Source organism: Pempheris klunzingeri, chromosome 4 (assembly GCF_042242105.1).
Source record: "Pempheris klunzingeri isolate RE-2024b chromosome 4, fPemKlu1.hap1, whole genome shotgun sequence".
NCBI lineage: Eukaryota > Metazoa > Chordata > Actinopteri > Acropomatiformes > Pempheridae > Pempheris > Pempheris klunzingeri.
Window position 1 is genome coordinate 6,718,731 of NC_092015.1, and position 25,099 is coordinate 6,743,829.

General features: G+C 41.5%; 2 protein-coding genes across 2 annotated transcripts; one reads left to right on the top strand and one right to left on the bottom strand.

Moving 5' to 3' along the window:
• The first annotated feature begins 1,691 nt into the window (after positions 1-1,691).
• On the top strand, positions 1,692-2,195 carry mrap (melanocortin 2 receptor accessory protein). The gene is made up of 3 exons (XM_070829342.1): positions 1,692-1,791; positions 1,877-1,973; positions 2,126-2,195. The coding sequence occupies exons 1-3, from the start codon at positions 1,692-1,694 to the stop codon at positions 2,193-2,195; spliced, it is 267 nt and encodes an 88-aa protein (XP_070685443.1).
• Positions 2,196-2,639: 444 nt separating this feature from the next.
• Positions 2,640-15,998, bottom strand: urb1 (URB1 ribosome biogenesis homolog). Its single transcript, XM_070829155.1, has 39 exons — positions 15,834-15,998; positions 15,493-15,632; positions 15,262-15,413; positions 15,037-15,166; positions 14,842-14,938; positions 14,677-14,762; positions 14,465-14,590; positions 14,240-14,364; positions 13,620-13,815; positions 13,382-13,519; positions 13,112-13,285; positions 12,894-13,026; positions 12,661-12,783; positions 12,437-12,549; positions 12,192-12,311; positions 11,500-11,616; positions 11,229-11,367; positions 10,982-11,140; positions 10,605-10,804; positions 10,308-10,523; positions 10,041-10,226; positions 9,094-9,931; positions 8,775-8,979; positions 8,516-8,699; positions 8,385-8,443; positions 8,101-8,288; positions 7,877-7,987; positions 7,733-7,796; positions 7,485-7,653; positions 7,086-7,188; positions 6,832-6,992; positions 6,635-6,746; positions 6,304-6,410; positions 5,925-6,068; positions 5,660-5,769; positions 5,341-5,547; positions 4,895-5,136; positions 3,422-4,000; positions 2,640-2,937 (listed from the first exon to the last, which is right to left on the bottom strand). Exons 1-39 carry the CDS (start codon positions 15,958-15,960, stop codon positions 2,747-2,749), a joined length of 6,771 nt encoding a protein of 2,256 aa, XP_070685256.1. The 5' UTR covers positions 15,961-15,998; the 3' UTR covers positions 2,640-2,746.
• Between the last annotated feature and the right edge of the window lie 9,101 nt (positions 15,999-25,099).

The following is a 25,099-nucleotide window of genomic DNA, read 5'->3' on the forward strand; positions in this document are numbered from 1 at the left end:
CTCACTGTTGCTTTGACGCTTTCCATGAACAGCCTGAAGTGGCTCAGACTGATCCACCTTGGAAGGAAAATATCCTTGTTTTTCTCACTGAGATTATGAAGCACACGGCGTGTCTCTCCCATGTCCTTGACAATCTCCACAGTCTAGTCATTTTGTTTGTTCAGGCACCTCCACCTACCCTTCAGCCTCTAAAACGAATGCAGGGATACACTGCATGTTTGGTAAATGTGAGTATTAAACAGCTCTTGCTCTGCAGGCAGCCAGCTTGTGTTAGTGTGCAGTTTGAGGAGCCACTGTTGAGAAGGATACCCTGCATCACCAAGAATAGACCACAGATGTTGAGCATCTTGACGGGGAAATCCTCACATGCCCATGACAAGTCCACTGGAATGATTCTCCCATGCTGGGCAGCTCATGCTTAGATCCCAGAACATGCCTAACTGCTTATATAAGATAGCAAGATAACTTTCTCTCTTAGGTTGCTCAGACTTTGAGATTTTTTGCATTGAAAAGTGCATTATAAATACAATTTATTATTATTATTACTGGTAATGTGGTGGTTAATGAGCATGCTGTCTAGTACACAAAGCACAGAACAATCCCATATGTGTGATAGAAAGAGCCCGCCATTTCCATCAGCTCTGAGTTGTTTGGTGTCACAACAAGCTGCGTTTTAAGTACTTCAATGACCACTGTGCAGGACTCATACACTCAAACAGACACTACCCCCGCAGCGAAGAGATCTGCTATAGTTTTGTAGTCACAGGAGTTAGCCAATTTATAGATAGTCAAAACAACTCTTTTCTGTAGGGGGTGAAGAGGCGAAAAGTGGTGTCCTGCCTCTTCAACTGTGGCTTCAACGTTGTGCAAAGATGGGAGAAAGTCTCTCTCGATACCCTGAAATGCTTTCGCCCCTAATCGTCTGTGAAAGTCACAGCTGTGGTCTCCAACCACTCGCTGATCCGAGGATAGACCCACACTTTAGGTCTTCATTGCGTACAGTTCCCCAAAAAGTTGTATTATCTCGTTGGAATGGAAAAACAAGCAAGCAAGCAGGAAATTAGAATAAAGCACACAAAGTAAGGCCCTGAACACATTGAACTGCATGTTGTCTTTAATTAGGGAAGCATAATAACAAATCAACTAATATTATATATACATTTGAGAATAGAATGAATACAGAATCAGATTCCACCAACTTTGTGCTGATCACACAATGACGCCCCCCAGTGCACCAGAGTGTGTACCATCACGACTTTTTAAACTCCTACCAAGAGATCCATCAAATCTTATATGAAAGTAAGAATGACTATTTAATGATAATGACTTCCGTGAATGATGGAAGGTGTAATAAGATACACCTCATCAGACCTACACATTGATTGTAAACAGTGCTAGGATACAGTATCAGTAGTATCTTGTATCCTGTTGAATGGCTCTATCATGCACTCCTGTGGCCAACCCAACACACTGCATTAATCTGCTGAAATCTACCGTCAGCAGACAGCTGGAGTCACACAGACAAGCATGCATGTGGTGAGGATTGGAGGGGATTCTCTCTCTCATCTTTCTACAGTGGAGACACAACAGACATTTAGTTGCTCATCATGGTGAGAGGGAATCATTTTTGTCTGCCACCGTTTTGGAAATAGACTGAATGACTTCTCTCCCAAAATGAGAGGATGGCTGTAATGGAGAACTCAACCAGTGCTGCTCCCTACGAATGGGAATACTACTATGATTACCTTGATCCTGTGATTGTGGAGGCGAGCAAGCTGGAATACAATAAATGTAAGTTTTTAAGCTTTACAGTGTTTTTTTATATGTCTTTTTGTGTTACACAAAGATAACACAATTTTTCTTCTTTACTTTTCAGATTCAATTGTTATAATATTTTGGATAATCATGGCTGCCTTTGTGGGATTTCTCTTTCTCAGTTTGAAACTAATGTCTTTCAGTGGAAACTTGCCAAGGCAAGTGTGATGCGTAATCTTTCAAAGTCTAACTTTGTATGGAGATAGAGGGAGGTCACATTACTAAGTGAAGCACTGCAATATACATACGCTACAGGCGACAGGCACAAGGCTCTACTTTAACTTATAAAATGTTATTCTCACTGTTGCAGGAGTCACAGATCCAAACTCAGAGGAAGTCACAGTCCACCGTCTGCTTTACCTGAAGACGAATCTGAATGAGCGCACTTTATGGATGTGAAAAAAATGTGAGGTAAAGGACACAGCTGTGGGGAATATATAGAGGAAACAGAGAAATCTGAGGTTAGAAGTTTTAAGGCAGTATGTAAGAAAGAGTAGCTCACGATTCTTCATTGCTACTTAAAAGTACAAGGCGACCATTACCATCTAACAGAAATGTTATGTAACTATCATTCTGAGCTTTAACCAGGAGTGTGTGTACATGTGAACTCTGCCCTAGATGTTAAAAACACAAGGAGCACTGGTACATTATTGTGCTTCATCAAGAGGGCAATTTTACTGCATTTAATCCCATTTCTTTAGTTTAGTCCACATCCTTTTGTGTTCTAACACTAAGAAAAATTCAATCCAATCATACAAAATTAGGCAGGAAATGTATTTTCAAAAAAACAGATTTGTATATCAACATTTTAATCACAGATGGTTTAGAAAATATCTTCAGTTGGTTGTTTTTTTTTTTTACAAGAAACAAAGCAAAATGACTAATAAAAACATTTCCTTGGAATCAATTCTATTTCAAAGAGTTCAGATGTCTAACTCTTCATGCTGATGATGTCATTACAGATGTCTCTGATGGCTGCTGGAGTCAGCGATGACTTGGATGCTTTTTGTCTTTTACACTTGGCTCTGGTCACCAAACTGACATGAGACAGGAACAGCTCTGCTGATGTGGCTCCACTCCACAACTCGTGAATGTACAACGACAACAGAACCAGGCCTGCTTCTGGAAAGGAGAAAAAAAAAGAGGCTTCATTAATTAACGCTTCAGCTTAGTCACCTCCCTGGAGGACACTCCCACAAGATGTCATTGTCTGACTTTCCAGATATAATCAGAGAAAAAATAAACGTGTCTACTCGTGTTTTTTGTTTTTAATATTTGTTAGTAAGACTGTTCCCATCTCTAAATTATCCTTTCAAGTAGGCATATCTTTTCTATCACATGCCTTGACTTGGACAAGATAAATGTTCTGGAAATAAAATAAAAAAATAATAAAATCAATCTGCTTCTGTAACTGAATCAAAATACACATGGTGACAGCAGTCAGTAACATAGGCCAGATGTCTTTCAGTCAATAGGTTTAGTAATCCATGAAATGTTAAAAATGTCCTGCATTGCAATGTTGCATCAAATTTAAGGTGGGTAAACTTAAGGTGAGATGAGGCACACTAGCAGTAACAGATTTATGAATAAGTTGGCAGGCTCTTACCGTGTCTAGGCTGATCATGTGAGGCCTCTGTCGGGCAGGCAGAGACGACGGCCTGGTGCAGCTCTGGAAGGTGGCCTTGGGTCTCTAGGAAGTGCATCATGATGTTGGTAAATAGCTGGAAGGTTTCCACTCTTTCTGAAATGCTGGAGCCACACTGGGCTTCAAAGGCTTGGTGGTAGAGTCGAAGGAGGTCTGCCTTCAAGCCAGGATCGAGTAACACAACATCCACAATTTCCCTGTGTTTGATCACAGCCTTTTCAACCCAGTGTAAGAATTCTTTTGCTCTGTTTACATCATACGAGTCCTCCACCAAGCACCTCAGGGACCACTTGGTGAGCAGGTGCGCAGTATCACTGGCCAACCGACTGGAGCCCAGTTTGTCTCTTGGCTGAGCTGGCTGGGGTTCAGAGAGGGGAAACACAGGCTCCCAATGAACAAAGATGCTGCTGAGGTAAAATTTACACTCTGTCAGGAGACTCTCCTCTTGTTTCTCATTCTCAGCATCCTCTGCCAGGTTCTCTCTTTGTGCGCGGGCCTTGGAAAAGGAGCCTTTACCTCGGGCCCTATCCTTTCCCATCCCTGAGGAGGAACAGGAACAAAACTATGTTTATGCCATTAAAGTTACAAACGAATGATTTGAATAATGTGAAACAGAACAAAGAAGTAAATTCTCCACTGTTTGTCACGGAAAACTACAACAGAGTCGAGCAAGTGGCCACTCTGGGGCAGTTATTGACTGGAGCTGGTGTGGTCTTCAGGGTACTAACTCTCTAATGTGGGCTTGGCTTCATCGTAAGCCCAGAAAACATAATATCAAATATTAATCATAATTTATGGGAATTTATGTCAGCTTTTTGGCTCTATGTGTTTTTTTTTTCCTCTGATACCTCAAAGAACCAAAAGAGCAGAATTGAAGTGGATAAGTAAATAGTGAACCAAGAATTGCCATTTGACTACAAATCTGTCACATTAAAGAAGATCTTATAGATTTATCAGCTATACAGTTATCAAAACTAAACAAAATCCCTGTTTGGGCAATAGTGTAGACAAAATACCTTTTGGAAAACACTGCAACTGCATTTTAACTACAACTGCCTAAACTGCTTCACGGTGGGTCATATTAGGTTTTCATGTCTATTAGTGGTATAGGCCAACACTTTTTGTAAAAGTTCTTCATTTTGGACTTTTTGTGACCAAGACTCCTGCACAGATGCCTCTGTGTAGCCTCTTTTGCTTCATTGCTTTCAAAGCTTTCATATCACAGGGTTTACTGCAAGACTTTTCCCCATCGATCAGAATTACGACCCGCCACTGCAGCAGCGATAGTAACAGTCATCATCTACTTTTTCCATTACGCACAGTAATTTGTGGCTTTGGCAGAAAGACAAACATGACAACATTTGTACAAGCCTCTCGGTGTGATAGAATGTGTTGAAGGATACACTTAATAATTACAGTATTAATAGCACTCACCCAGCAATTCCTTCACTTTGTGTTTTTCAGACAACGCATGTATTTGAGCCAGGAGTGCTGTGTTGCGGGACAGGGAGGCCCAGGGGAGAAGCAGAGCGAGGGCTTCGGTACAAGAGAGAGGCTGTGGGTGGAGTGTTAGCCGGTCGGCCTGTTTGTTTACATTGAGAGCTGTCCCACGATGCTTCAGTACAGAGCAAAGGGTCTCCAGAAACAGCCTGAGCTGAGTGGCCTTCACACTCAACCTGACAGGAGGAGATCAAACAAACACTGACATCCTTGACCAAAAGACAGTTAACATTTATTACGTGAGGTTTCTCAACTCTCAACTTCTGTACAGCTCATGGTTAGTTTTGGGTGAATGTCCCAAAGAGTGACTTAAAACTTCAGTGAAATGATATTTTCAGTGTGATGCCTGCTGAGAATATCTCATAGTCGCAGAGCTGTACCTGAGGTGTCTGCTGATCGTCAGTGCCACGCACAGGAATTCACTGATCAGTGGGATTGGGAGACACTTCACTGGGCTCTGAGGTTTCTCCTCTGTAGTTGAGGAGGTCTTGCCTTTATCCACATGTTCTTCTTTCTGTCCGAGGTTAGTAAACCACAGCACGTGGAGCAGATCTATGATGGTACTTAGCAGCTGCTGGTCCAGATTCCTGAGGAGGATAATAAGAACAGACTTGTGAAATGTGAAACTGACCGAAACATTATTATAGTAATATGAATGATAATGTCATAATTAAAACTGGAACTTATTCTTAAGTTTACCTTTTTTCAACCAGCTGTATTATCCAGGTTAGGAGCCCACAGCTCTTGGTGAGGTTATAAGCTGCTCTGGTCACACAGGAGGCCTGGCACAACACCCTGATAATCTGTGCCTAGTGGGGAGATGCACGTTAGATAGAATTTCTGTTGATTTCTGTAGATTTCTGTTCCTCATGGGGAGCATTTCGGAGCAGCTTTATGTATCCCTCTCTTCATCATCTGTCTTCACTTCACTACTAATGTGTTGCATTCTTCCCACAGTGCATACCTGGCAGTGTTCATCACACAGGGGGCTGCTGCTGAAGCCTAAAAGAGTCTGAAAGATGCCTTGTTGTTCACACAATTGATAGCAGTGTCTGTCACTTAACCCTTCCTCCAGCACACTCAAGATCCACTCGCGTTCCATTTTATGCTGCAGAAAAAAACAGACGCAGTCAGTCCTACTCCTGCAGCTGATAATCCATTCAGATAGAAACAGATATCACCCGTCTAAAAAAAGCCAGAGCTTGGCAAAACAAGCAAATGAAGGTTAAATGTTCTTTTGGTCATTCATTTATTTTTCAGGGTCAAATTTACCAGTCATGATTAATAACTTGCAGTATGAGAAAGCGTAAACAATGTTTTCTGTAGTTTATTTGATATATTACCTCCAAGTTAAAGCCATAGAATAGCTTGAAGAACTCAGGGACTCTTCTGAAGTCCAGACTCTGATGGGACAGCAGAAACCTGTTCAACACCACATACATGTGGTCCTCTGAGAAATCAGAAAAAACAAGAAAAAATGATTGTGAGGGCAAGGTCGGTTAAGCAGCAGGCCATAAAAAATACATATGCAGAATTGCAACAAACAAAGCAAACAAAAAGATTAAAATTTCAACATCTAGTCTCAAACTCGTCATATACAAACATCCTTGTGTAAACACTGTGGGTCAAATCTGGTCAGGGACTAACTTCACGCAAGTTTTCAGGGTTACACACCAGGTTTTAGCATCTGCTGAGCCACTTTGGAGATGTACGTGGTCAGGACAAATGGAAGTCTTTGATTTTGCTGTCGAATTCCATTCTTCACTGTATCCATCAAGTACAGAAGCTATTTGACAAAAAAAAAGCTTCTGGAGATCACTTCCACACACAGGATATTTTCACAATCACAAACTACCCCCCTGATACTTTACCTGTCTCTTCTCTCTGAAGCGAGCGCCCTCCAGGTGTTGGTAGAAGCAGCTCAGCACATGATATGCTGCCGCTCTCACTTTTGGGTCGTAGCTACTTAGAGCCATTACAGTCACTCCCAGGGCGTGGCTGGATACGAACTTGTGGCAGTCAATCACACACTCTGTGACACAGAAAAAGGAGAAGTTGTAACGCTAATGAAGCAGCGGTAACTTACGTACAAGGAATGATGACAACAGCGATGAAAAATACTCACCTGGCTGCAGCATGGAGCTGAATAGAGGCAAAAGAAAGCAGGGATCATATAAATTCCCAAGGTCCTTTACTGCATTGTTACTGTACAGCAGTTCCTTATCACCCTATAAGAGAAAAAAAGATATTAAACGTTTCATCCAAATACCAACGTATTTTCAAACTAATCCCTTTGAAGATATCTGTCTAGATTCCTGCAGCAAACCGATCACAATGGAGGTGGATGGAATTTCATTTGTGATGCTCAAAGTATTGAAGAACAACACATGCAACAATTTCCTCACTGCCCTTAAAATAAAAACTACTTGCATGGCTTCACATCACAGTTTGTTTGAGAAAATAAATTTTTTGTGAACTGGGTGAAGGTAGATACGCAACATTAAATATGACATTAAATATTGACCTGCAGGATGATTCTACGTTGCTGGGGAAAGTGTGCAATAGTTTGGAGCATCCTGTCTGCTTTCAGCAGGGCGAGCAGGTCGTCTGAGCTCGCCTGCTGCCACAGGGACGCTCCCAGACTTTTCCTGGTCTTGTGGTGCTCCACAGCTGCTGGTCCCCACAAGAAGGATCTGCCGTTGAAAACACACAGTCAGTGTTTTACAAGTGCACTTGTTAGACGTACAACATACAAATACGAATGCGACTTACTGAAATTTCAGTAGACTGACGTTGTTTCTTTCATATTCCTGAAGAAGCAGTAATAGCTTCTGATCTGCAAACCAAAACAAGACATAAGAGGAGAGAACGAAAGCAAACACACAAACGCAAGAATACTTAGATTTTCTGTTTTACCTAAAGAACTCAGTGTGACTCCATATGCTCCCAAAAGTACAACAAAGTGATTGATGTTACAGACTGTTGGGCATTTCTTCACCAAACAGAGAAGTAGGGACACCAACGCTTCTGAAATTACAACAAATTAAATGTGTTTGGATTAATAATACTAATAATAGAATAAATAATTGAAGGACTCAGGTTTGTCATTTAAAGTTTTTCTCCACTCTATTCTACATTACCTTTAGCCTGACACCTGCTAGGCTCTTCATATGAGTCCAACATGGTGGGCAGGAACAGAGAATGACTACTGGTCATCATGTGGAGAGTGGATAAAGGTATCACATCCTTCTGGACTTCACTGCTGCCGTACATCACTTTCAACAGGTCGCTCAGGGTGTTCAGAAAGTTGTGATCCCTGTAGCGATATCTACAGCAGAAGAAAACATCATTGTTGAAATAAAATCCACATGGCGATCTTCCACAAACTTCTAGCAGAATGGATTTAGAAATAGAAATATCTTACTTCAGTCCAATCTTGACAAAACTGTTCCATTCAGACGCAGTGATGTCTTCAGCTGATGTCTGCGTGAAGAAGATTAATTAGGAAATGCATGAGGTAAAGAAAATGTACAAGTAGAAGGAAAATAAACCCACAAGGAGTTGTTGCAGTCTTTCCAGGATGCTCTGCTCCTGCTCTGATGAGGAAGCCTGATCTTTAGTGTGACTGTAAGTGGCGATGAGACACTTGAGGGCAGCAGTCGTGACAGACTTCCTCCAGCTTTCTTGTTCTTCTGGGCAATCAGCCAGTTTTTCATTGATAACATCTATCAGTTGCCACCTGGAAGAGAAAACAACATTTAGCTAATAACTTGTGATTCTGGTAATTTACTTAGAGTAAAGAGTTTATCAATACCTTTCAAAACTGTTCACTTGTTGAAGAGCATTGGGCAGATTGTTGATCAAGTCCCTGATGTCCTTGATGTTAGCGGAGAGCTTGATCAGACTGGCTAATGTGTCGGCAAGCTGGGCTCCGGACTCTTCTGTCAGGTTTCCCAGACCGCACTGGGACAATTTGGCAAGCAGTGCTTTCTTCAAGGCTTTTAAAACTTCTATTTGCACTATAAAACACACAATTAAGCATTTAAATTGACATACAAGTGGCAATGGGAGTAAAAAAGACGAGAAAATAAACTTGAAAAACACTTTAAAAAAAAACTTGTTTTCGTACTAACCATCTTTGGGCCGGGCAGGATCCTCTCTACTTGCCAATTTTAGGTAGGTGTTGATTAGTGGAAGGAAGGTTTCCGTCTGTTCTGAGAGTTTCTCCATGTTTGCTTGCTCTAGGCACCACAGCTCAAAGCACAGGCGGTGTGTGGAGCAGTTCTGCAGCAGCAGACAGCTGATGGCCTGAGTGTCTGAGAGAGGCCACTGGAGACAGTGCAGCAGCACATCTGTGTGGATGAGCTTGGCACTGCCTGGTTCACTAGACAGAGTCTGCAGCAGGAAGGCCTCCAGTGCAGGGCTGGAGCAGGACAGCAGCAGGGTGCCCAGGCCATGGAGGTGTGCCTGAGAGAGGAAGATGCTGTGGTCCTGGGAAGAGTTAGCTTTAGACTCTGTGAGGATCTGCACTGCTGCATGACCATAGACACTCAGCTCAGCTTGTGCGCCCTCACTGCCGGGGGAGATTAAGCTCTCCTGGGGGAGGAGAAGCAGCTTGGAGACCACCTCCCTCAGATTACAGGGGTCCATGTAGGTGTGCAGAGAAAGGAGGGCCTGGAAAGGTCTGGACTGTTTCTTTGTAGCCTTTGAGGCCGTCTCCATCAGTTCCTTGAGCACAGCCTTTTCTATAGCCCCCATGTAGCTACAAATAAGCTCCAGGTGACCCAGATCACGGAGAGTGGGGACACTGGTCTTCAGCAAGCCCAGAATGTCATCATTCAGCTGAGCGCACAGGTGCTTTAGTCTGACGGGGTTCAGAGTGTGAGGAGGCAAAGCAGCCAGCTCCAGAGCCAGAAACCACTGCTGCAAGCATGGATGCTTGAAGATGGAGCCGAGTGCAGAGAGAAGGATCTAAACACAGGGAGTGTCGCATTAAAATCAGTTATTGTTTTTATTATGTTTGAACAAAAAAACAGTCCATCAATTAAAGGTTACTGTAAAAGCTACACTTTTTCCCAACCTGCTCTTTTTTGGCTTCTGCTGTGGCTGACTGGTTGATTTCCAGGAAGAGGTCTGATCCTTCTTGGGACTTCTCAGCACCGGGCTCAGAGTTTGTGGTCTCCTGGAAGTCTAGCAGCCTGGTCACCAAATTCTGGAGTATTCCCATTAAGGTCTTCAGAGGGGCAGTTCCTATGTCTTTGGGGAACTGAGCAGAAGGATATAATGTTACGTATGTAATTATTAACTTAGTAATTTACTGAGAACTAAGCTTGTTTTGTGTGCTTACCGTGCCAAGGTTTTCCACTGTTGATTTCATGTAGAGTAAGATCTGCTTAATTGCTACTGGAAACTCAGCCAGCAACATGGAAGATAGAGTTTCTTCCACATCCTTCCTGAAGGCATCCTCAAGCAAAGTGCTCGCTCCTTGGCTATATGCAGCTTTCGTCAGTGCAGTGAACGAAGTAGGGGTTGACACGGTTGAATGGTTTTCAGTGGACTTGAACTGCGAAAAAAGAGAAGTGTCATCTTCAGTATCACATCACCCTCTCATTCAAACCATCTCTTAGCTCCACCAAAAACCGACCAGCTCCTCCCGGCACTGCTGCGGTAGCCATTTGGAGTAATACTGATGAAGATGTATGATGGAGGGATGAGGAGAAGCAGAGAGTTCTGAGGACACAAGCTCTTTATCGTACTGCAGCAGAGCCAGACAGAAGGGCAGTGGCTCTCTCTGACAGTGCAGCACGTCTGAGAGCACTGCAGACAAGTAGTCATAAACCACCCCTGAGGAGAGAAAACACAGATGGTGACCAACATTACAACACACCACACAGGTAGTTTTAGTTCAGGTAAAACTGACTTTATTCCTGGCTAAAGTTGACTTTTGATGGAGCAAATTATAAACTAATGAATAATAACAATTTTGAACATTTTGAAACACTGATTTTAGATATGCTTTACCTTTGTCTGCTGGCAGTTTGTTTCGGGCCTCCAGAGCAGCAGGTACCACCACACTGAAGGGGAACGTCTGGATGATGAGGTCTTCACTCAGAGACGGCCCGAACTGCTCCATCTCACCTTCATTACCCTCCATAATGACATCCAGCATGTCTAAGACATCTAGAAGACATTGTGTAATTGTAAAAATCATAACATGCTTATTGCTGGAAGAAACTTTGATTCTCTGATCCTACCATCTCGATCTTACCATCTATGTGTGAGACTGGGATACTGGCAGTGTCGACCTCCTGGTTACTTAGGTTAGCTTGCAGGTAAGCTGCTTCCTGGACCAGGCTGGCAACCTTATCTGTGTATGTGTAAGAATTACACACCAGTTTCACCAACACCTAGGTTAAGAGAGTGTATTATCAATTACAAGTACTTTGTTTCAAAATGATTCAAAATGGTGTATTATGTCTATCAAACATGTAATAGACAAGCAATGTGAAGATTTAAATAAGATGCCACGTGGGGCTCACCCTCTCCAAGAACTGGATGACAGTCTCCTGTTGGTTTGGCTCTACTTTAGCCAGCTGGTCGAGCCAGAGCTCAAGCTCAGTCCAGGTGTACTCAAACACCCCACTGTCCTTGAGTACCTTAATACGAGGCCGGAAATACAAAACAGTGGTCAGTTTTTTCCCTAAAAGTGAGTTCTGGAATACTGATGGGAGGGGCTGATCTGAAGCTTTTGCAGTTAAATATTAACATATGGACTTTTGCCTTCGTTAATCGTACTTCATTAATTTCATAAACATGCAGTTGTAAAACAGAACCATCATACTCGAGGCTCTTTCAAGTAATTCAGAGACTTCTTTTCTTAACTGTAGGGATGGAACTGCTCCCCGGTGTACCTGAGGAACTGCTAACGTATCATCTCCCTCAGAAATAATACATTCTCAAAACTGTACTTTCTAACTACTGAGGGGTGAAGCTGAGCTGAAGTAATCTAAAAGTGTACTTCAGTTTTTGTACTACTTAATGCTTGTTCACTATGTGTTTCTCTAAAGTATAGAGAAAATCTCATTTACAGTCTGACTGCCCAAGTGAACTACTGTGACGTAAACTAGAAGCAAGCAATTGTCCCATCTCATGCCTGCCTGATCCGATCTATGTTTCACATATAGTTCAAGGGGAAAGCAAATGCAAGAGGAAACGGACAACGGCTTCTTACTTTGAGAACCAGCGTCTGTGTGGAGGTCTTCAGGTGGCTGCTGCTGCTGCTGACAAACATCTTGAGAAGCAGGTAAAGTACTGACTTCTCTCCCGACGATGATTCTGTATCTGCAACATCCTGGGAATAAAACCAGCATACAACATTAGCAACAATGCTGAAAGCAACGCAACATCGTCTATACAACAATCTCTGAAAATCCAGGTCTAACTAGAGAAGTAAAACCAGCAGTTAAACTTCTTCACCTGTATGCGGAACCAAGAGAACTTGTTTGCAGGGAGATCTAAGGCCAACTGCAGAATCTGGTACTGCAAAACTGGGGGAACTTCTTCCCTTATTCCCTTCTCTGACACAATCCCTGAAGAGGTAAAAAACATTTAACTTTGAAGGCTTTGTGTGAAGAACCACTAGCATCATATGCATAACATTTTACTTGTATATGACCTCAACGATTAAAAAAAAAAGTCACCTTTAAACAGCTTGCTGAAGTCAAATTTGCACTGGCTGACCAGATGTGGGACTACTTTCTGGTAAAGACATATGACCTGAAGAATCAGAGTCTTCAGCAGGATCACCTCAGCTGACTCAGCAACTGCTCAACATAAAAAAAGCATAGTCAGTTACATGTCTGTGCTGGTCATCCCTTCTGTTTTAAAGGACTGATTAGAATAAACTATACACATGTACTGTGAATGTTATTACCAGGCGCTTCGTTTTTATTTTCTGTCTGCTGAGCTTTTCCTTCAGTTTTGGTCTTTTTTTCTTCACCTTCCATCTTTTCCTTCTTGCTAAGTGACTGCCATTTTGCAACGATGCTTGTTATATCAGGCAGAATCTGGAACAGAGCATGAAAAGTGGAGACGTGAGTTCTTGCATCATTACTTTTTGTGGGTTTTAGGACAGTACTTTGCTGAGCTTACCTTGCTGAGAGTCTCCCTGTACTGCTGCACCAGTTCGCCCATCATGTCAAGAGTGTACACATCCGAGCCGTGCCACTCAGACTTGTTGAAAAGGTACTCCATATTCTTATTGGCTCTTTTCAAGAGGAAATTCATCATGGACAGAGTTGTGAGCTGCACCGCGGTGTTGGTAAGCTGCCAGATACAAGAGGAGGCATTTAAACACCATAACAAAATACTGCACATTTTCAGTCTTTAGATGAATGTACTTCATGAGAGTGAGTCACTTACACTGAGGCCCTGTGTAAAGAAGGCCTTGTTACAGACCGGAGGAAGAGATATCACCATGATCATGGAGAGCAGGCGAGGGAGAGGGATGACCTCACGAGTTTGGAAGACTGTGGAAATGTCTGGCTGGGCCTCGTAGATCTGGCATGCGAATCCAAAGAGGAGTTATTTTAAAAACAGACAGCCTAGATATGAGCCAACATGGAAGAAGACTCGTAAAAATCAGACTAGCGAGCATTACCTTTTTAAGTAACTTGACATTGTCCTGCCAAGCACTTTTGGGGCGGGGGATGTATGAATACTGAGTCTCCTGAAAGTATCTGGCAAGCACGTCAGGGCTAACTTTCAGCACATTCACCACCAGCTCCGCCACCAATTCATCCTCCGTGGCCTGCTTCAGCCCCACCAAGAACTGAAGCAAGACGATGTTGCCAGCTCTGAAAATGGTCAAATCCTACGATCAGCATGAGGAGTTTTTAGATGAGGACAAAGTTTGTTTATTGGATTTCTAAGGACAGATAGTGTGTGTATTACAATGGTAGCACTCTACATAGTAATGTCAAGTTAAGAAGAAATGAACCAGGATTGAAATACATTTATAGTGGAACAAGTAGCAAATGCAAAAAGGAAAAAAATAGTATGCATTTTCAACATATGAATGCACAAACACTAGCATTGGCATTAACAGTTATCCCATGGATATGTGAATGAGGCAAATAGGACCTTATCATATCCAGGCACGTGGGGTATACGAGTCAGTTCATTTCGGTCTGGATGTTAACCATTTACACAGCAGTTTCCATACTTTCAGGAAGACATTTTTCTCAAGTACAAGGTAAACTTAACACAATGACTACTTACCTGCCAGCTGTGCCAAAGCTGACGTCATGAAAGCTGATACCATGCTTACGGGAGCAACACAGGTCAAGAAGGAAGCTGTGAACAAGTTCCCGCACGACAGATATCCCAGCATGCTCCGAGTCCATCTTAAACAAAATGAATAAAAATCAGACCGACAGGTTGAAAAGCAAATGGATAGCAAAGCCTTTGTTTGGACAAAGACAAGACAAAAAGCCAGTGACTCACTCTGTCATCACCAGTGGTCGCATCCACGATCCCATTCCATTTATACAGAGATGCTATGTTGGCCAATACAGCAGCAGAGAAAAAACGCACTTTCTGCGTTTTACTTACGGCCTTGTTTAGTACAACCTGCAGCAACACAAATAACAACAAATATAATTATACAATCCATAAATTGATCTCTAAATGGTTCGTGTGAACTGCTGAGCACTTACTCTAGTCCTCAGTGTGGACAAAATCAGACTGACGATGGACATCCTGTCCTCCTTCAGACCTGTACTCAGGATCTCTGGCAGGAGCTCTGACACACAAAATCAACATGTCAACACTCTGACTATTAGAGCCCATTACGTACATTTTAATCCACATCTAAGTATTACCTTTGATTTCTAATATCTGTCCAACCGTGGCAGTATCTCCAGACACCAAAAAGGACAGCACAAATTTGATGAAAGCCATTCGGACATCGGGTCTCCCCTGGAGAAGTTACAGAGAGGGATGTAAGCAAACCCATTCCCAGAACGCAACAACTGTGATTCATGCTGAAAAATGAAAAGGCAAACACAACATCACACCTTCTTATCCCTTCTCCTTGCCAGTCCAGACAGAGCTTTATTGATGTAGATGTGACTTAGGACCTCTCTGGCAGCCTCTGGACTCTGAGACACCAAAGCGGACAGGAGACCGAGGCACTGACGGACAAACCTGTGCACAGCAGGAGACACAACATAAGGGCAGAGGCCAGGGGGTACATTTTTAACAGACATTTGAAGTCCTCGCCCTGAAGTCTTCACACCAACCTGTGATTTTCTGAATGTAAAGATCCCTGAAGAAGTTTCAAGTGGCCAGAAACGGTCTTTGTCACAACAGCATTGCCAACGGTGCTGAAGTGGGACAGGTCACTGGCTGTCCTCAGGAGGATCATCTCCAGACTCTCAAATATCAGGATCAACTGGACAGCAACAAGCTTTGATTAGAGCTTTACTTACAGCCTGTCAGCCCCACACACCGAGGAAAACACTGCAGCTCACCTCGCTCTCTGAATGCTTTTCTCTCTCCAGCAATTTGAATATCTCTGCACACTCCATAGAGATTTTAATGTACCCTTCGACCACATCATACAGGTCCGAGCACGGCAGCTTCTTAGCGGTTGATATGAACGTCGCCAGTCCTGCACAGAATCAGAATCAGAATCAGAATCAGAATCAGAATTAGAATTAGAATTAGAATCAGAATTCTTTTATTGTCATTGTGCAAGAAGCACCACGGAATTGAAATAAAAACAGCAGCTCACTACTACTAATAACTTTCTAATACGACTTAGCATCGCTTCTGTGGGAAAGTGTGAGACAAGGTGCACTTAAACACTCACCCTTCATGGCTGTGATGGGCTCCTTCAGCATGGTTTTGAAGACAGTCCCATTGAACTCCGGAGCTTTTTCTTTTTCCACAGGACAGTTTGACCCCGCAGAGTCTTCGCCGCGGCGCTTTTTATTCATTTTTTACTCCGTTTATATTAATGACATTTATTCATGACCTGTAAGCTTCACTCTCCAACCACTGGCGGCACGCTGACCCACGTTTGAGGTGTAAACAGAAAGCCGTCCAGCAGAATTAACATCCGGTCGGAAACATTTGCTGCTGAACTTCAGTTCCGCAAAATTTACACTCCGCTTCCTTCAAACCCTGCTCTATCCTATCTATCAAAGCTATCAGTGCAGTCAATTTATTTATTTATTCATTTTATTTCCCCTGTCCATTAAGACCTTTATGCATTTTGAGAGCAGTAAAGTGTGGACATAAGAGCAATAAAAAAGTATATTGGAGCAGACTTGACAAAATCAATGAGGTTTGCCAGAATAAAATAACATTACAAGGTTATTCATTCAAAACCTCCACAAAATCTGGCCATTAGGTTTTTACATATTTGACCCACTTGATCCAGAATTGAATGAAAACATCTTCCTTGAGTCAAATCTTTTCCACAACATAAATATCATTTAGTATATCAACCTACCCCAGACCTGTTTGTTTATAAGGCATTTTCAGGTCTAAAGACCTGTTGGAAAGTTATTCTCTTGAGAGATAAGCAGGCAAAAACAGAAATGCTATTACATATAGGAATAGGAGGTGTAGGAAGAGGCAGGTGCATTCAATTTAGACATGCTAACATTTAAATGTGACTTTAATTTATCATTCCTGGTAAACCACCTCCTCTCACAAATAGCATAATCTTCATTCTGTTTTTGAAAATAAAACACATTTTGTCTTGTCACTATTCAGCACAAGCTTGTTGAGAGTCTGTGGAACATTAAAGGCAGATTGTAATCCTGGTGTAGCTTCAATTGAAGAGAAATCAAATGAATACAAGATCATCTGTATCATCTCCACTGAAATGGAGATTGTAAGTCCACAAAGAAATACTAGACATCTTTTTAATCAAATGTACATTAAAGCTGAAGAACATCCCTTTCTTTATTCTGGCCAGTTGTTTGTTATATTTCTTTGCTGCTCATAAGAGATCAGGGAAGAGGTGAATATTTACAGGATGAAAGAGAATCAGCAATATGTGCATTATAAAGCACACAAGTCCCTTGATCCATATGCTTCCCCTTTGATAATAGTTCTTGTCTCACAAGAAGGTACTCTTCTTCTATACTTAATTATTGTATGTATGTATTGGCCTCCAATATCATCATGGCCTCATATACATTCTGCTTAGGAAATAATCAGCCATACATGAGTGACACAGACTTCGTCCATTTTACAGGAGCCTCTCTCACACTCACGTTCTGACATTTACTGACTACTTGATAACAAAGTACCTCCAAAAAATAACTTCATTTTATGAAGCTTTGACAACACAGATGATGGTCTTCGTGCAGTTTTTATTGCTTTATATGTTCCAGTTCTCAGCATGCCTTGTTTTAGTTTTACTCAGTTACAGCATCATTTTGGGAAAACACACATTTTGCTGAGACCATGTTGCCATAGTTGTGGTTTAGCTTTGTAGCCTATTTGAAGAGTCTGTGGTTTACAACCGAAGTGCAGCCTCTTCTCAGTTATTCTTTGCACAAACCTTTGCAGGGACTGCTTAACCAAATCTCAGAGTTGATGTCAAACTTATAAGAGCCCAGTGCGGCTCAACAAAGCATTTGATTAGATGTTTTCTGAAATTTAAAATCTATTTTTGTCATGTCTGGGTAATTTTTGAATTGAAGTAAGACAGTCTGATTAAGTGCCTTATCATTTACTTATTAGATCACCATGACCAGGGAAAATGAACTCACATGTTCATAAAATAGGCTGCATTCTGTCTGATTAGGCTCACACAGCACACAAAGACTACTTTCCAAAATTAACAGCCATCAACTTTCTGTGTTTACTGAGAAAGACATCCGATATTATTCAGTGGAATGAACTTGAATTGGACAACAACCTTTTCCCCGCAAAAAGAAATGGGCGCATAAATTGAGTCTTTTAGTTTTCACAGTTATGTGGCCACTAGGGGTCACCATTGTTTGGATTGAGAACTGTAGAGTTCTGCGCAAACTTTGGACTGAAAATGGACATGCAGTTATAGGTATACAGCAGATGTCCAGATTATTGAGGAGGCTCAAATAATCAAATATAATCCAGTCGGACAGACATGTTGCAGGTACAACATCATGTAAGGTAGTTAAGTCATTGTGAGGAGCCTCCGAGTTCACTATGTTAACATGCAATTATGCAAGATCTACTGTGTGGTTGGGCCTGCAGGCTGCCATTGTCTGGGATGTTACTTGGGATTCTGGTGATTTGATTACAGCTCACTGCTGTGCATGCTATAAAACACATCTGCCTGTGGTGCAGAAACCACTAAAAAGTACTTTAAAAGCATTTTTAGAATAAAGGTCCTATTTTGGGCAAGTATGTTTCTTCCTGTGATACAAAGCACTTAAAACTATCTGCGATATGACAGGGCGTAACATGTTAAAACTTCCCTTTGAGCTCATGCTACAGTTTTCACAATTTAATTACACTCCTCTTGCTAATATGCCGTCCAACAACCACTTTCCTGGAATATAAAGCACAAAAGCATTGGAACCCATTTATTAACTCAGTCCCAAGCTTTTGATGTTTCATTTTTGTTTATAGGAAACTCATGGTATTCCAGAATGTGCACAATATGAAGTTGTGGCCAGAAATAAAAAAAAAAACATAAATATTAAACTTTATAGCCTGAGCGGTGATGCAACTTAGCCAAAACGTAATCGTTAGCTTGTTCACAGAGTGAATTGAATATTTAGTGAGTGCATGCCTGCGAGGCGAGGAAAACAGAGTTAAATATATCGTCAATCATGGTGGAGATATTTTAAACTATCCTGAAATAAAAAAGTGAGCAAAATATATTTCTGGAACTGAAATCTCTGAAAACTCTGAAATCATTCATGCAGTCCTAAGGCTGGACAACATGATACTGGTACATCATTTGGCCTGACAGTCAAACCTGATGAAAATGAGTCTTTGATTTTTTTCTATGTTTTTCAACCTTTGATGCGAGGTTGGGAACTGTTTCTCTTGTCAATAAAATGAGAGATGTGATATTGAGCTGTGCATAAATAAATAAAAAAGAATAAATTCAACTGGACTCAACCCTCTTTGAAGTGAAAATTCATTTTACAACGTTTTCTCCACAGCTGAATTCTTTTTTTTAAAAAAGAATTTCTAATCATAAATGATGCTCTTCATGAGTTCCCTGATGGCCATAAGCTGTTCACTGCTATATGTCACCATCTCTTGTGTGCACACAGTGTGTTAACACCCTTAGATACATTCTAAACTGGTGAAAGTTTGAGCCTTAAGGCATAGGTGTTTAATGCACAGGAGGAAAATCTGCCGTGCTGCCCCTTTAGGCACTGCTCTTGCAAGGGACCAAGCTATGCTGGATGAGAGAGGAAACAGGAGTGGCACAGCTATGTGAAGCCTTTTCCGGTCCATAAATGCCATGTTTATTTTTGAAGTTCTGGCCTGGTGTGCACCACTTCTCTTTTAAATAAAATGGTGGGTGTATAAAGCCTGTCACCGCGCTGACAGGGATGGTTAGAGCTTTACAGGCTTGGGATAGAGGGGCAGGATGCTCATCAGTTCAAAGAGGCTGTAGCCACGTGTTGCTCAGGCAGAGTGATCTTGTCAGCAGAGGGGCAAACCTCCTCCCTTTTTTGCAGTTGAAACATGATTCTTTATGACATTGGTGTCCTCCATGCCACAATGTGTTACTCTACTCAGCACTGATATAAAATGGAAAAAAGCGCTTCAGCATAATAAATGAGAAACACATAATTTCGCTGAATGCATAAACAAATATATTTCACGGGTTCTTATTTTTTAAGTTTTATTAAAATGTTTCAGAGATTTCAACCACTTTCATATCAAAACACACTTCAAGATTTTTCTTTTCTTTCAGTGCAACTGTAAATCACAAGGCTGCTATACTTGTGTGTTTATTTCCTCTATTACAATGCCAGTAGCACAACTGAGTCTGGATAGAGATGCTGGGTGGTTTCCTAAGGGTTCTTTTCCACAGCTGAAGCCACTTTACCATGCCTGTTTTCACCACAGTGCACCACAGGCTCTTCTGTGGGGTTGCCGTGCTTCCGTTGTGTGCCTCTCAGAGCCTCTCAGGCCCTCCTCACGATAACACTACAGCCAACACTGTCGAAGGATCAAAGATCACCCCACGCCTAACAAACAGCCAGACACTTGGCCTATCAGAAACATCTGGGAGTGGTTGGTTGCAGCTGTTGGTGCATGCCCACACCCCTGAAACAATCAGGACTCGGGCCAGATGTGGAGATCATCTCACGTAAGGTACAGATGTTTCTGTTCCTCAGAGTCACTCACCACAAGGAGAAGTAGGATGCTTGCTGAAGTCCTATTAAATTTAGACCGTTTGTACTGCACCCAGAGTGGTTTCAGTGCCTTGGGAGATGCCACCGGCTTGTGGGTTGTCACTATTCAGCAAGCTGATTGAAAACAGCAATGCTTGCAAAATGCTTTTGGAAAACAGTGTAAAAAAATATTGTTTTTTCCAAGTGGGTAAATGCGAACCACTAAATATCATCTAGTCTGGCCTTATTGATGATATAGAGGTGAGAATGTAGGAGAACTTTTTCAAATGTTTCACATAATAAGCACTTATGTTGTAGTTCTAGATATATGTTGCCTAAATTTGGTGCTTGTTGAAGCACTTTTACGTTTACCGCAGGATACTTCATAACACCCCGTAACCTCTCACTGTCAAGTCCCTGTAGCTGTTCCACTAGTTTATTGACCCTCCTATATGGAGGAAATACTCAGATCATATATTTAAGTAAAAGCAGCAAAAACACAGCAGAAAAAAACACCCAATTAAAAATCAAAGTCCAAAAAAACCCATGTGGGTAAAAATAAAACTAAAATACTAAGAGCTTTCATTATGAAGAACGGCCCCTTTCTGTGTGTTCAATCCTTGTTGATGTGTTCAGCCAGTGCCAGTTTTTACAGAAGCGTTTGGTGGTTGAGCTGAAGGACATCCATCACATTTGAACTTTTGAAGTTAAATCTTTATCTGTGAAGTGTAGAGTAGAAATATAAAGTTGCATAAAATGTCAGTAGTTTTCAGCTGATAATCAGAGATGTAATCTTTATACATCGGGCTTTTACACATTTCAGCCACTGTTTCTTTGACTCCACATTTCCGGACAGTGTTTGAACTGAGCTAATCTGATCATCATTGCTCGGTTTGTTATTTCACTAACTAAAAGTTATTCTGCTGTTACACTCAATGTACTGTGTTGTTTGAAGAAACTCATCCAAAGAAACCTTTCACACACAGTTCAATATCCAACGAGTGCTGAAAATGGAACATAAAAATGCAGTAACCTTGTGCCAGTGTCCAGTCTCGTGCACGACGCACCTGAATCCACAGTGGAGATGTAAAGTTAATGATACATAGACATGAAGACACCTATTAGTGATTGCAGAGTTGACATATTAATGCACTAGATATGATGTTATTACCAGACCTGAGAAGGTCTGGAGAGAGTCTTCCGCTCCTGCAGGCTCCCTGTGGTGATTAGAAAAACACTATGGTGGATATTACACCCTGTTATTGTATCCCTCTGCTGTCTCTGCCTGTTCCCTCTCTCTGCACACCATTAAAACAACATCTTTGGCCCAGGCTCACTGAGCATGACATCGGAAGTAAAGTTTAGTGAAGTACCCTCACCGTGACCCCCTCCTCCCCCATTCTCATGAATGAAATGGTTTTGTTCTGTACATCAAAGGGTGGGCTTCTGTTTATACTGGCTTTTACTCTCTGTATATCTCTTCCTCAAGTTTTCCCCTGCAGAGTAAGCATGATGAGTTAGAGCCTTCTTATAAGACTTGTGGGCTGTGATAACATCAGTGCCCTTGATATGCATTTGTTTTTAGTCTCAAATTTAGATGATCTCCCAGTGCTTAAGTCTAATGTCTGCAGTACTTTTGCTGTCCCTCCATCATCAGTCTGTCCTCCAGATGCCTGGTGGTCTTCAAAGTGGATCCATGTCTGTACTCAAAGCCCTTTAAATCTCTGGGGATGTTTGCCTGACAGAAGGTGTCACTGTAGAGTGTTAGTTGAATCCTGACCCTCATTACTCTTAAGGTCCTTATTCCAGATAGAAGACAGAGCGGCGTAGGACAGCGGAGCAGGTAAATGAGAAGAGTTAATAGGGTTTACATCGCCAGCAGATGTGTTATAGCAGTTTTTTCCTGAAAGTGATAAATCTCTCAGAGGCATGATGAGAGAGAATGATGTTTTAATTATTAACCAATTTCTCGCTTCAGTGGAGGTCACAGGGAAAATTATCATCTGAATGTGGCCACACTTTTTAAAATGACTTTAGAGTTGTTTCTTCTTTCCATGTTAATTAGAATTCCTCTTGGAGTATGAGGCTAAGGGTCACCAATGATGAAATCTTTTGAGCTTTTATGAGACAACTAGCTTCTATTTTTAGTTTTTTTCAATTAAATTGCAGTTCCCTGGTTTCACCTCTTGTATGTTTTACATTTTTCAGGAGACATTGGAGGGCATACATTTTTTTAGCTTGCACAAATTTGGGGATCCCCCTTAAGTGGTAGGGAAGAGAAAGCTACTACCACAACGCTGAGTGGGATAAGAAGCTCCAAAGTGAATGAGTGGTTGAAAAACCTTTGTGAATAACTTAGGACAGAAGTTTCCAATGTACACAGGAGCCGGACTGGAAGGGAACTCCATGGCAGACCACAAACTTGACGCAGGTATTGAGTTGAGGGACTGTGGGATCCACATGTGGAGGAAGGAACAGACAGTTTTAATCTGGCTTCAAACATTCAGTTCTCTTTTGTTTTCTCCACCTTCAGTTACTCACATCCTTACAAATGGATCATTGAGATTCTCATATCTGACTATTGAGCTCCAAACGTAAACATTTGTTGCATGTCTAGTTTCTCATGTCCTGATTTCAGTTGAAATAAAAACACGGAAAGGGTTTCTGCCTCTGAAACACTGATTCTTCAGTGGTAACTGGCCTATGGCCTTATTGACATGCAGAAGCTACCTATTCTCATCATGCACCCTGAGTGTCTCCCACCCATCTTTGATCAAACAACTTCTTTATCTCTCACGACCGCCCTTCCATTTGTTAATTATTTGGTTACGAGCGTTGGCCCAAGGTTCCTGAACTGATGAGTCATAGAATAAAAGGACTCCACATACTTCAGGCAGAAGATCTCAGTTCTAAACCTCAGCAAATCATCAAAGGGTAAAAACGGGATGTGGCTATTTACTATATATGAGGTTATAAAATAATTCCTTTCACCATTAAAGTGATTATACCAGTTTATTCATCTATAATTTCTGATGTGAGACCTTGCTTGTGTATTTTTAGTTGTGGGCTCAGCAGCTGGTTTATAGAGTGCTACTGATTATAGTGTTTGTGCAAACCAAAGCACATATGGCTTTGACAGTATCATAGCAGCTTTCTTTTTGAACATCTGTGCATGACCAACAGTGAAACATTACATAGCGATGTAGGATCTTCCAAAGAGCCAAATATTAGATTTACTCCCCATCACCTTTATACTCCATCTCGAGTCACGAGTGTGCTGTGGATTTCTGTGGCTTTACTATTGAACTTTGTTCTTAAAATCCTGACAAGTGTTTATAATGTTTCCCAAGATAGGCTTATTTTACGCAACAGGCCGTGTTTCATGTTATGGCAGTTCACTTGGGTGATTCAGAGTCATAGATCATAACTGACCAGCTGTCTAGACTTCAGAAAATGGATGTACATGGTCACAGCTGTGTGTTATTGCCCTTTGATGTCACTATATTCCTGAGATTCTCACAACATAAATATAAGGTAAGATTTTCTAGATTCAGCAGCTGCATCCAGCTAATGCAAAATATAAATCTTTATAATTTGAAGGCTTTGTCCCAAGGACAAATACAGCAGACGCTGAAGCCCACAGAGAGCCATTTGTTTTTATGGTATTTATTGTACATTTATGTTAATCACTAGAGCACAAAGGAACCAAAAAGGATGCCAGTCTAGTGTTTTTTCTTATTTTTTTTAAGTAGATCTTATTGCTCAGTAAAGATTTATATTTGCTGGATGTTGGCTTTTGTAATTCCCTCACATGCGGCAGAAGGGGAGACTTTGTATGTATGTTTGTACAAATGTAGATTTTTGTATATGAGAAGAATATTTCCATTATTCACAGCTAAAATCAAGCAAAATATGCAAATACAAATTACATCTAATAATCCGTTCACCTTATGTGATATACAAACATATATCCCATTCATAATTTGTGCTTGATGATGATGATTTTTGTATTTCACACAAATGAAAACCTGTGAACACATGCACATCTGAGACTTGTGGAATTTGAATCACCGAAAATTTATGACAGCCAGAGGATGAGCAGACATACAGTATGTGTATCAGACCATAGAGTAGGATGTTGACCCTACCAGGCTGCGGAGAGTTTAGAAAACCCTGAGGATAGATATAGTTCTCCAGGCTGACAGGTTTTGAACAGCTTACATTGCTTTCCATCATCACCACTGGGGGCCAGTGAGGGACGGCCTTTACTTAATTGTCCAAAAAGATGCTTCCTCAGACAAATGGCCAGATGCACATGAAATCTTATCCCATATCCCTGTTGGGATCTCTGCTCATAGCTGAATGATAATAACAATAGTACTTCCCCATTTAGCTGTGCACCTGGTAGTGAGTCTGTGAATACCAGGATCTGCACGTTTTTTTGAAAATAACCCAGTTTGGCTCAATATTGGCTGCATATTCAATTGCATGGGAGGGGGGTTGGTGGGGCTCTAGGGGGACAGCCACTTTCATTACAAATATAAATATATTGAATATGACAACAAAATTTCACAACAAAACCACGGGAACAAAAGAAGAAACCAACAAAGGTATTTGGCTGCCCTGTTTTCTGAGTTGCAACCTTGCAAAATGATAGTACAATCCACAGCTTCCATGCTTTTTTTCCATTTTTCTAACGTCGACATTAAAAAATATTGTAAAGTGTAAATCCTCAGTTTTATGTTTGAGCTGCTTTACGCACAGCATT

Bases quoted from the DNA above. Each gene is read 5' to 3' on its own strand.
- mrap (XM_070829342.1), top strand. From the start codon at position 1,692: ATGGAGAACTCAACCAGTGCTGCTCCCTACGAATGGGAATACTACTAT. The intron at 1,792-1,876 runs GTAAGTTTTTAA...TTTACTTTTCAG, and splicing joins CAAGCTGGAATACAATAAAT to ATTCAATTGTTATAATATTT. The intron at 1,974-2,125 runs GCAAGTGTGATG...TCACTGTTGCAG, and splicing joins TTCAGTGGAAACTTGCCAAG to GAGTCACAGATCCAAACTCA.
- urb1 (XM_070829155.1), bottom strand. From the start codon at position 15,960: ATGAATAAAAAGCGCCGCGGCGAAGACTCTGCGGGGTCAAACTGTCCT. The intron at 10,805-10,981 runs GTAAAGCATATC...TTCTCTCCTCAG, and splicing joins CAAACTGCCAGCAGACAAAG to GGGTGGTTTATGACTACTTG. The intron at 6,069-6,303 runs GTAATATATCAA...TTTTTTCTGCAG, and splicing joins TCTATGGCTTTAACTTGGAG to CATAAAATGGAACGCGAGTG.